Source organism: Dryobates pubescens, chromosome 20, assembly GCF_014839835.1.
Source record: "Dryobates pubescens isolate bDryPub1 chromosome 20, bDryPub1.pri, whole genome shotgun sequence".
In the NCBI taxonomy this organism is placed as follows: domain Eukaryota; kingdom Metazoa; phylum Chordata; class Aves; order Piciformes; family Picidae; genus Dryobates; species Dryobates pubescens.
Genome location: NC_071631.1, coordinates 2,284,579 through 2,295,085, shown reverse-complemented (window position 1 = coordinate 2,295,085; position 10,507 = coordinate 2,284,579). Strand labels below are relative to the sequence as shown.

At 64.2% G+C, this 10,507-nt stretch overlaps 3 protein-coding genes across 3 annotated transcripts; all 3 read right to left on the bottom strand.

Annotated features, from left to right (window-relative positions):
• Positions 1–558: 558 nt before the first annotated feature.
• DCDC2B (doublecortin domain containing 2B) lies at positions 559–3,857 on the bottom strand. The gene is made up of 7 exons (XM_054170889.1): positions 3,580–3,857; positions 2,897–2,954; positions 2,366–2,442; positions 2,045–2,176; positions 1,372–1,518; positions 751–790; positions 559–618 (listed from the first exon to the last, which is right to left on the bottom strand). The coding sequence occupies exons 1-7, from the start codon at positions 3,855–3,857 to the stop codon at positions 559–561; spliced, it is 792 nt and encodes a 263-aa protein (XP_054026864.1).
• Positions 3,858–4,816: 959 nt separating this feature from the next.
• Positions 4,817–7,697, bottom strand: IQCC (IQ motif containing C). The gene is made up of 5 exons (XM_054170888.1): positions 7,617–7,697; positions 7,062–7,205; positions 6,186–6,525; positions 5,497–5,615; positions 4,817–5,341 (listed from the first exon to the last, which is right to left on the bottom strand). Exons 1-5 carry the CDS (start codon positions 7,695–7,697, stop codon positions 5,300–5,302), a joined length of 726 nt encoding a protein of 241 aa, XP_054026863.1. The 3' UTR covers positions 4,817–5,299.
• A 178-nt stretch (positions 7,698–7,875) lies between these two features.
• On the bottom strand, positions 7,876–9,724 carry CCDC28B (coiled-coil domain containing 28B). Its single transcript, XM_054170667.1, has 6 exons — positions 9,593–9,724; positions 8,813–8,985; positions 8,554–8,711; positions 8,322–8,476; positions 8,195–8,217; positions 7,876–8,068 (listed from the first exon to the last, which is right to left on the bottom strand). The coding sequence occupies exons 2-6, from the start codon at positions 8,965–8,967 to the stop codon at positions 8,017–8,019; spliced, it is 543 nt and encodes a 180-aa protein (XP_054026642.1). The 5' UTR covers positions 8,968–8,985; positions 9,593–9,724; the 3' UTR covers positions 7,876–8,016.
• Positions 9,725–10,507: the final 783 nt, after the last annotated feature.

The following is a 10,507-nucleotide window of genomic DNA, read 5'->3' as shown; positions in this document are numbered from 1 at the left end:
CTCAGACCATTAAGTGGAATAAATTCCTGGCTATGGTGAATCACTTTGGCTTTTGCTAGGCATGCTGCAGCTCTCTGGAAGCAGGAGGAAGGGGAGAAGTAGCACACAGCTCAAAACAAGGCAGGGAAGCCTCTGCTAGCCTTGCTGAGGTGGGAGGCTGCAGCTCACATTCCAAAGGGAAATGGTCATCACCCAGAGGGCAATCCCTCAGCTTGCTGAAGTGCACAGCCCTGCGAGTTCCACCCCGGCCTCTGGGCGCTGAAGTTCCCCCTGCTGGCTGCTTCCGTTGTGACACAGCGTGGAGAGCAGCACAGCGCTTCCTGAAGCTGAGGGACAGCACCTCGGGGGGGAAAGGGAAGGAGGCCCAGGAAAGCTCAGCTCCACACTGCTGATGGTTGTGTTCTGAGGGGCTGCCAGTGAAGGGCTGACCCCTGGAGGTGGCCTCTCTGCCGTGCAAAGCCCTCAGCACTGCTGGATTCCAGCTCCCTGCAGGGCAGATCATGTCTCAGGCCTGAGGGATGGGACTGGGAACATCCACCCTTGGCTGTTCATCCTCCTTTACTTGCTGGCCACCTTGCCTCTCCTCCCCTGGGTCTCTGGGTTTATAGGCACTGTCTTCTGTGAGGAGGGAGGAGAAAAGGCAGCAGCTGCTCAGTGGATTCAGGGGGCTGGTCCTGAGGCTGCAGAAAGCTCTGGACACTTCCCCTGGGTGTGGAGGGATTCCTGCACAGAAGCCATGGAGCCACCTACCGTCCTGTGGTGCTTCTTGTGCCTGCCATTTGGCTGGTTCCTGCAACAAGCAGCAGCAGATGCTCAGCACCAGGCTGCAAGTGGGACAGGATCTCCTCTTTTCCCCCCAAGAGAGGGCCCCTGGTGGGGTTTGCTCTCAGCAGAGCACACTGCCCAGGGGATCACATCCCCACTGCCCTGCCTGAGGGGGCAGGTTCTCCTCACTGCTTGGTGAGCACCTGAGAAACAACCAACCCACTGCTGAGACACTGCCACAGGCTGCCCAGGGAGGAGGTGGTGGCAGCCTCTTCCCTGGAGGCTTTGAAGGCCAGGCTGGATGTGGCTGTGGTGTGAGGTGTCCCTGCCCATGCAGGGGGGTTGGGACTGGCTGAGCCTTGAGCTCCCTTCCAACCCTGACAGTTCAGTGACTCTGTGCTCTCTGTGGTGCTGAACTCAGGATTTCAGGGGCTGGGCTGACACCAAAAGCTTTGAGAAGCACATTGTTGTTCCTCAGCTTCCACCACATGAAGCAAAATTCAGGCCCTGGAGCAGGCAGGCAGAGGAGGGCTGCAGAAAGGCTGACTGCAGCTGCAGAGCACCACAGAGAGGATGCTGTACAGCACCTGGCCACAGGCTACATACCACAAGGTCCTGCACATGGAGCCCTGGGGCACCAGCAGCTCACAGTAGGGCAGCTCTTTGTACTCCTCATTCCCCACTGCCACATAGTAATGGCCACTGACCAGCTCCTCCCCACTGCACACCTGGGTTCCATCCAGCCTGCAGAGCCTGAGGAAGAGACAGCAAAGGTTAAGGGCCTCACAGAACCATGCTGCTTGGCAAAGACCTTTAAGCTCCCCCAGTCCAACCATTCCCTAACTCTGCCAAGCCCTGGGGCTAAGCCATGGCCCTCAGCACCACAGCTCTGCCTCTTTGGAACCCCTCCAGGGATGGGCATTCAGCCAGCTCCCTGGGCAGCCTGGGCCAGGCTTGGAGAACCCTGGCAGGGAAGAATCTTCTTCTGATGTCCATCCTAACCCTCCCCTGCTGCAACCTGAGGCCATTTCACCCCCTGCTGTACTCTTGGCTTGCTGCTCTTTCAGCAGGCCACCAGGAGCATCAGCCCTGCTCACAAAGCACCCAGGCCCTGGGGGATGTCCCTGCCTGAATGGCAGGAAAAGCTGAACAGCAGAAGAGTTTGGCAGAGCAGCCCAGAGGTGGCTGGCTGAACCCCCAGGCCTCGGGGCTGCTCCCAGCCCCTTGTGCCCTGGAGGGCAGGAGCAGGGAGCCAGCAGTGCCTCCTCTGGATGCCCACCTGTGAACAGCCCCACACTGCAGGCTGGTTTTCTCTGTCAGGGTGGCCAGGAGGGTGTCCCACTGCAGAGGGCTGCTCTTGGAGACAGGCAGGGGGAAAGGAGGGCTCAGCAGATCCCCGTTCCGGAAGACACTGCAGCAGGAACAGCCCAGGGCAGGGCATCAGCCACGGGGCCTGCAGCTGGGCAGGGGGAGGAGAGCCACAGGGGGGGACCAGGCAGGTGCCTGGGGGGCAGCATTCCCGGGATCTCCTGCAGACATTCCCTCCTCCAGCCTCCCCAGACACCCCCAGAGACCCTCCAAGGAGCACTGAGGCACTCACTGTATGGTGCAGGGCAAGTGGGCATCCTGCTGCCATCCCAGCCAGGTGTTCCCCTTCCAGGGAGCTGCAGCACAGAGCTGGGGACAGAGTCAGAGCACAGCAACGGTGACAGCCCTGGCACACAGCCTGCTGGGGCTGCTCCCTTGGCTCCAGCAGGAGCTGCCTGCCCTGGGGACTCCACTGGCCCTGGGGACACAGCTGGCCCCTGGGGACACCACTGGCCCTGGGGACACAGCCTGGCCCTGGGGACACAGCCTGGCCTGCCTGCAGCCTTGCTGCTGCTAGGTGGAGTTTGTTGTCAGCAACACCAAGGCTGGAGGAGCTCTTGGCATAGCTGAGCACATTCCAGAAGTGCCAGAGAGCCTCTGAGCACCCTGGAGGGGGATGAGGGGACCCAGCAGCAGCCCCTGCACTCTCTGCTGTCCTACTGATCCCTGGGGCATTTTTGCCTGCTCTCCAGCCAGCTGCTCAACTTCAGCTCCATTGGTGCCAGCCCCAATGCAGCTCACACCTCCTGGCTCAGGGACTCACCTGCAGACCTCCTCTCTTCCTCCTCCCACGTTGCTCCTTCCTTCCATGGCTTAGATAGCTGTGAGAAGAGGCCAACCACATTGCCACAGCTGAGTGCAGAGCAGCCAGCAACCCACCAGCTGCTCTGCCTCGGTGCAACACCCCCCAGACAGGTGGGGCACCCACTGGGGTCACTTCTGCAGTGACTCTCCAGGTTGCTGCCCCCATGGGCTCAGCCTGCTACACTGAGGAGATGCCCAGCCACATGAAGACCATTTCAGGCCCCCTGCTACAGACACCCAGAAGATTCTCCCAGGACTTGGAGGAGGCTTCAGGAGAGCTGGAGAGAGACTTTTGTACCAAGGCATGGAGAGAGAGGATGGGGGCTGAGGGCTTCAGCCTGGAAGAAGCTGGGTTGAGATGAGACACTGGGAAGAAATTCTTTCCCCATGAGGGTGCTGAGGCTCTGGAGCAGGTTGCTCAGGGAAGTTGTGGAGGCTGCAAGCCCAGAGCAGCTCCACTGCCACAGGAGCTCACCAGGAGCAGCTGCAGTTTCCAGCCAGCTGGAGCACAGCCAGCAGGAAAAGAAAGTCATTTGTTGGCAGTCTTACCTCTCTCACCTCCTTCCCTCCTTCCCATCCCAATCCATTCCCCACGTCTGAAGCAGCTTCCCCAGCCCGGAGCCCCGGGGTCCAGCTACTCACTCCAGCTTCTGGAACCTCTCGAAGCCGGCAGCCACATAGCGACAGCCGTCCTGCAGCTGCTCCAGCTCAGCCACACGGCGGCCCCGCCGCGGAGTGTAGAGGCTCCTCACGGCCAGGGGAGCCTGGATGCTCTTGGTCACCTCGTTCAGGAACCCCTCAAAGGTCCGGAAGTGCTTCTGGCTGACCACAAACCTCCTCCCGGGGAAGAAGAGGTCACCGTTGCGATACACCACCACGGTCTTGGCTGGAGGGGCCGCAGCTAAGCCCGGGGAGCTCATCCCCAGCCGGGCTCAGGCGAACCCTGCTGACCGCAGCGGCAAAGAGAGGCACTCTGGGGAGTGGAGGAGAGCCCCAGCCCAGCCTCCCGCCGAGCCCCAGCCCGGCCTCCCGCCGAGCCCCGGCCCGGCCTCCCGCCGAGCCCCGGCCCGGCCTCCCAGCCTGAGTGGCTGTCTCCATGGCTGCCAGCCCAGCAGCAGGAAGGGCTGGGCCTGCCTGGGGGCCGCATCAACCAACCTGCAGAGCACCTTCTCTGCTGGAGAACCAGGAGCCACACAGCTCTTCAGTCCTCAGACTCCCAAGTGCTGTGAGCTCCCTCACCAGCCACTGTGGCCACCAGGCTCACGTGAGCCACCCTGGAGGCTAAGTGCCAGCAGCTCACACCCCAGCCACAAGCTGTCACCCCCTTGCCACCTGCATCAGAGGCTTTCTGTCCTGTGTGGCCTGGACCCACAGCACCCTTGGCATTGAACAGGTTGCCAGAGACTGAAGCCACTTGGCTCTGCCCAGGAGAAGGCAGCAAGCCAGGCAGGAACAGAGAGGTCCAGAGAAGAGCTTCAGGAAAGCTGTTTATTCACAACCAAGTCAGCATCATCAGTGACATCTGCCTCGTGGCAGGAGTGAGCCTTCTGGCAAACACAGTGTGCCCACAGGAGACTCAGGCTCACAGCAGGGGAACACAACACCAGGTGGCAGAGCCCCTGCTGAGGGGCCCCAAACCAGCCCTGAGCTAGAGCAACCTATGGTCAAAGCACCAACCCCCAAGTCCTGACTTGCTCCCTCAAGCACCAGCTCAGGTGACTGCCACAGGGAGGTGACCATGGCCAAAGAAGCCAAACCTCATCTCCTCAGGCTCAGCTCTGAGGTGCCCTCACTCCCCACCAGCTGCACAGGGAAGCCAGGAAACTCCTCCTAACGTAGGGCTTCAGCCAGGTGTTCCCCACAGGCCAACCAGTGGAGATCCCAGATCCTGCAGAGCCACCCCAAACACAGAGCTCAGACACCCCTGTGTGCCACCCCCAGCTCAGCAGGGAGGAGCTTGTTCCTGCAGGCTCAAAGTCCCTGCTGCCTTCAGGCATTTCAGGTCCAAGCAATCAGCTGAAGTCCCTTCTGTAAGTGACAGCCTGCCCAGCCTCCACGTGCCCCTGGGACCATCCAGCTCAGCCACCAGAGATCAGACTCCTGTGGAAGGAGGCCTCAGTGGGACTCCCTCCAGGACACAAAACCACCTCCCTGGCTTCACAGTGCTGTTTAACCCCTGGCTTTGACCAACCATTTGCACTGAAGAGCAAGAAAAGGCTTCCTGCCACTGCAGGTGGATGTGGCAAACATCAGCCCCTGGAGCTGGATCCCTCTGAGGTGCTGCTCTCCAGGTGCTGCTGCCATGACTGTGGCACTGCTGCTCCACACCAGTAAGAGTGCCCCACAGGCTGGGAATGTCCTCCTAGGGGTCAGGAGTGCCCAGCTTCTGTTTCAGCATCAAGTACTGCAGGAGGAAGAACACCAAACAATCAATCAGGGCACTGCCATCACCCAACCCAGTCCTCCAGTAACTGCTCTGCCACCCTTCAACCCCAGCCCCACCACAGCCAGGCACTGGTCTGAGCCTCTGCTTTGGAAGGGGCAGGCTCAGGCCCTTACATTCTCTCTGCTGGCAATAGCCTGCTGCAACCACAGCAGCTCCATGAGCAGATGGTTCCTGTAGGCCTGGAGCCCAGAGCGAGTCCGGGGAAGCTCCTGGATGTCCTCCAGGGGAATCTCTGCAACGAAGCACACAGTGGTTGGGGTTGGGAGGGACTCCTAAAGGTCATCCAGCCCAACCCCCCTGCAGTCAGCAGGGACATCCCCAACCACAGCAGGTTGCTCAGAGCCCCAAACCACCTCAGCAGGAACGGTTCCAGGGATGGGGCCACTCCTACCTCTCTCCCACCACTGATGTGGCCTCCTCTGGCCCCACTCCAACAGGTCCCTGTCTGTGCTGTGGGCTCCAGAGCTGCCCCAGCACTGCAGGGGGTGTCTCAGCAGAGCAGAGGGGCACAATCCCTTCCCTCCCCCTGCTGCTCACACTGTGGGGACCCAGGCCAGGGGCTGAGCTGTGAGCACAGGTTGCTGCCTCACTTCCAGCTGTTCACCCACCAAGAACTGGCAGAATAACCCTGAACAAAGATTCAGATCACCTCCCCTGCCTCTCCTGCACTGAGCTGTCCCAACCTCTGCAGGATATCCTCAAGCTTCTCAGCTCTCCAAGGCCCTGCTGTACCCCTGAGCTCAGCACCCTGTCACTCAGAGCACACAGGAGCTCACACTGTGCCCCAGCTCCCATCTCTCACCCAGGCAGTCTTCGAGGGACTCTGGCTCCAGGGCAGTGCTGTCCCACACGGAGGATACGCTGCTGTCCTCCTGCCAGTCCTGCTTCTCTGCTGGGGCACTGGGCCCCTTTTCAGTGCCTTTATCAGCATCAGCCCCAAGGTTTGGGGGGCTCACTGCATGGCCTTCACCCCCAGAGCTCAGCTCTTTCTGCTTTTGCAGCTGGGCTGAAGGTTCCACATCACTGCAGCCCTGGTCCTGCTCCGGTTCGGTGGTGTGCAGCTCCTCCTGTGCTTTTTCTGTGCTGGCTCTGTCGCCCAGTGCAGCCTCAGAGGGACCTGAACACTCCTCTTGGGCTGGCTGCTGAAGAGGCAACAGGTGAGCAATTGAAGTGTAAGGATAAGGACATGGAAAGCTCTGGAAGGTGCTTCTGCTGTGTCCCAGCTCGAGGTCTGCTGTTGGCACTCCTGACACAACAACATGCTCTGGTTTGAACCACTATGAACTCCTCAGAGGGTTTTACCTCCCAGAAGTGGCAAAAGCCTCCAGAAAGGGTGCTCAGCCAGCACAGGAGAGGGCCTGGCCGTTTGGTACCACCAGGTGAGGTGGCTTCCCAGGGACAAGGTCTGCAGGAGCCACCTGCACAGGTCGGGTGTTGCCTAGAGGCTGAGCTCCACCCAGAGTGGGGAGGAGATCCCGAGTCAGGGACTCGGGGGGGTCTCACAGGCTGCGGACAGAGTCCCTGGAGTTAACCTGGTAGCATTACAGTTCCTAGAACTACGCTGCAGAAGTATCACCTGCCCAGTCCTCCAGCCCAACCACCCCCACGGCCCCACCATCCCCCCACGACTCCCCCTGAGACGGGGCTGCAGAAGGCTCTCCCGTCCCGACGCACGGACCTCGGGGAGAAACACAGGCCGCGGCAGGAACCGGCCCCTCCACTGCAGCCGGCTCAGGTCTCCTTCGATCTCCCGCACCACCTCCTCGTACTCCGCCCGCAGGCTCCGAAAGCGCTTCCGCAGCAGGTAACCCCTGACGCAGGCCTGCGGGCACGGCCGGGGGTGTCGCTGGAGTCACCCCCACCCGAGCCCCCTTTAGCGCCCTCCCCAAGCACCCCGGCGCACAAGGAGCAAACGCGTCCCGCGTCTGAGCCACGGCAGGGTTTAATGAGGCACGGCCGGCTGCAGCGGGGGCCCCGCCGCGGGAACCCCATCCAGCTGCGCAGCCCCCTCCCTTCTCCGTGATGTCCCCTCCCAGCGGTGCTTCCCCCCGGGGACGCACACACACCCCCCCGGCCTCCTGTCTTCCCACGGAGACCCTCCCCAGCCGCGTCCCCTCCCCACGGGACCCCTCCCCACGGGGCCTCCTCCGCCACACCCCCTCCCGGGATCCTTCCCACAGGACACCCCCTGCAGCCGCAGCCCCTGCTCGTGCGGGGCTCCCCAAGCCCCCACCTGCAGGCGGGTCACGGCGCGGATCAGCCGCCGCCACCCCTCCGCCTCCGCCTCCGCCTCCGCCTCCAGCAGCGCCGCCATGGCGACGGCCCCGGCCGGGGCGCCGATTGATGACGTCACCCACCCGCCCCGCCCCCAGCCCACACTCCGCCCCCACCCCACGCTCCGCCCCCACCCCACGCTCCGCCCCCGCCCGGCGCCCTGCTGCCCCCAAAATGGCGGCGGGCGCGGGGTCCGCGCTGGTCTCTCAGGGCCCGGCCGGCCCCGCTCTGTCCCTGTGTTCCGTGACGTGTGTCGCGTCCAGCGGCCCTTCCGCGGGGGGGCAGCCCCGGTGTGGGGCTCCCGTGGCGTGTCCTGGTGGTGGCCGCCACCCCCCCCCCGGCCAGGGCTGGGCGTGGGGTCAGGCGGCCGCGTCCTCGGGGTCCGGGCTCTCGGCGAGGTGCAGCTTCTGTCTGAGCGTGGGTCAAGGGAAAGCGCCACGGGCATGGCCACCCCAGCGCCACCGCCACCCTCACCGCCACCCTCACCGCCACCCTCGCCGCCACCGCCGCCTCGGCGCTGTGCCCAGCCCAGGATACATGGAGCTGCTGAGCTCCTCCAGCTGTGGGAGGCAAAGACAGAGGCTAAGACACTGCCAGGGAGGCCACTGGGGAATCCCGGCCCTGGCAGAGGGGCTGGGCAGGGGGTGACAGGGGTGACGCTCACATGTGCCAGCAGCTGGTCCAGGTTCCTGTCAGCCGCCACTTTCTTCTGCTCCTCGGGGAGCTCCTCCACGCAGACATCGAGGCCGAAGTGGAGCCGTGCCAGCTTCTCCTGCATCTCCCGGACGTGCTCCAGCTGCTCGAAGGAGCACTCCTTCCCTGTGCCCGGGTGGCAGCCGTCACCGGCCCCGTCCCGTTCCACACCCCCCCTGCCACCCGATCCCCCCTCCCCTCACCGAAGGCCTGCAGCTTTCCCGAGTGGAAGTCGCTGAGGAGGCTGAGCAGCCCGCCCTCCATCTCGCAGACGTCGGACACGTCGGTGAGGAAGCTGTGCTGCAGGGGGGCCCCCCGCGCCGCCCCGGTGCCAGCCGCCCGCACCCGCTCCTTGCTGGTCCTGCACGAAGGACAGAGAGGATGGCATCGCCCAGACCCCAGCTGGCCCCGCACCGGAGGGGCCCCGGGGGACTGTTGGACACCCCCCACGCCGGCACTGACCGCCTGAGCCGGGCGCGCTGCCGGGGCGAGGGCACGGTGGGCAGCGGCAGCGCGAAGGAAGTGCTCTTGCTGGGGGGCAGCGGCCGCGGGGCCCCGGTGGGTGCTGGCTGAGCCAGGCAGGTCTTAGGGCTCCGCTTCTTCCTCCGGTCCTCCATCTTGAAGGGGCAGGGACCCTGCGCAGGACGGACAAAGCTCTTGGCAGCTCTTTCCCCGGGTGGGGGCCTCTCGTCCCCGGAGAGGACGTCTCTGCCGCAGGGGGATTGGGGTCCCCCCAGGGGAGCAGCGCCCGCAGCCGGCGGCACAGCGGAGGGGCCCCGGGACCCTCAACCCAGCAGAGTGCCGACCACGGCCACAGGTGAACCGCAGCGGGGCTCCACGGGGCTGCTCCGGGGCTCGGCAGCGGCTGCAGGGCTGAACCGGGAGCTCCGGTGCCGGTAGCCGGGCTCAGGCTGCGGTATCCCGGCGTCGGCGCTGGAGCATCGCGGTGCGGAGCCACGGCAGGGATTGAGCCTCCGCTGGCAGCTGCCGGCCTGGCTCCGGCTCTCGGCGTCCTTCCCAGCGCCGCAGCAAAGAGGATTTGAGCCGCACACGCCGGGGCCGAGCCACCGCCGGTGCCCGCAGCGAGAGCGGGGAGGGCACCGCGGGGCGCCCTGCACCCCCCGGCGCTCGCCAAGCACCCCCGGACCTCTTCGTGGTGCCGGCATGGGGACGTGGGAGCCCCTTTGTCCGTAGCTTCCAGCCGCCCTCCCGGAGCACCACAGCCGAGTGGTGGAGACTGACCTGTGCCAGGCCCTGGTCCGGCTTGCGGTGCCGACTCAGCGGCGTCCCCGAGCCCGCCGGACACCCCAAGCCCCACCTGTGGCCTCTGCCCCAAACCACCGAACGCTGCGAACCCGCTGGACACCCAGAGCCCACCGGACACTGCCCCTGCAGCCCCGGGGATTTGCATTTAAAGGGGAAGGGAACTTCCTCCAGGGCGTCCCCGGGACGGTGGCACCGCCGGGCACCGGCTGCCCACAAGGGGCCCGCAGCATGCAGGGGAGGGCAGGATCCTGCCCACGGTCCCGCACAGCAGCCGTGTTGGTACGGTGAGGGTCTGGTGTGGGTGACAGGGTCCACTCCCGCATGCCCTCCCCTGGAGTGCCCTGGCAGAGCTGAGGTCACCCCCTTCGGCCACCCCAGGCCACCAGTGCTGCCCCCAGGTCCCCGAGGTGTCACTGGCGTGAGCACAGGATCCCTCCCTGCAGGGGCAGGAGGAGTCCTGTCCCCAGCAACCACAGAACCAAATGCAGCTGCTCCTTTAAATCATCACAGGACTTGAAGCCAACCTTTGGCACTTTGGAGCCAATGCAGGCTCCAGGGGCTGGCCGATTTTGGGGGGTTTGACACCCCCAGGGAAGGGGACCCCGACCCAGCACAGGGACAGGAGTCCCAGGGACAGACCTCCTTACCCTTCTTCTTGGCAGGGATCTTCCACCATTGCACAAGGTCCCTGCCAGCCTCCTCCCCCAACCCCAGAGAACCCCCAAGAGCCAGGGAAGCCCTGCAGAGGCTCCCTGCTCCCACCCCAGAGCCCAGCACCCCAATCTCTCCCAGACATGTCCCTAACGAGTGAAGAACAAGCAGAGGCAGCAGCAGCGAGGTTGGGTCAGTTTCTATTGGGTACCAGGATACACAGGGCAGGCCCCACAGAGC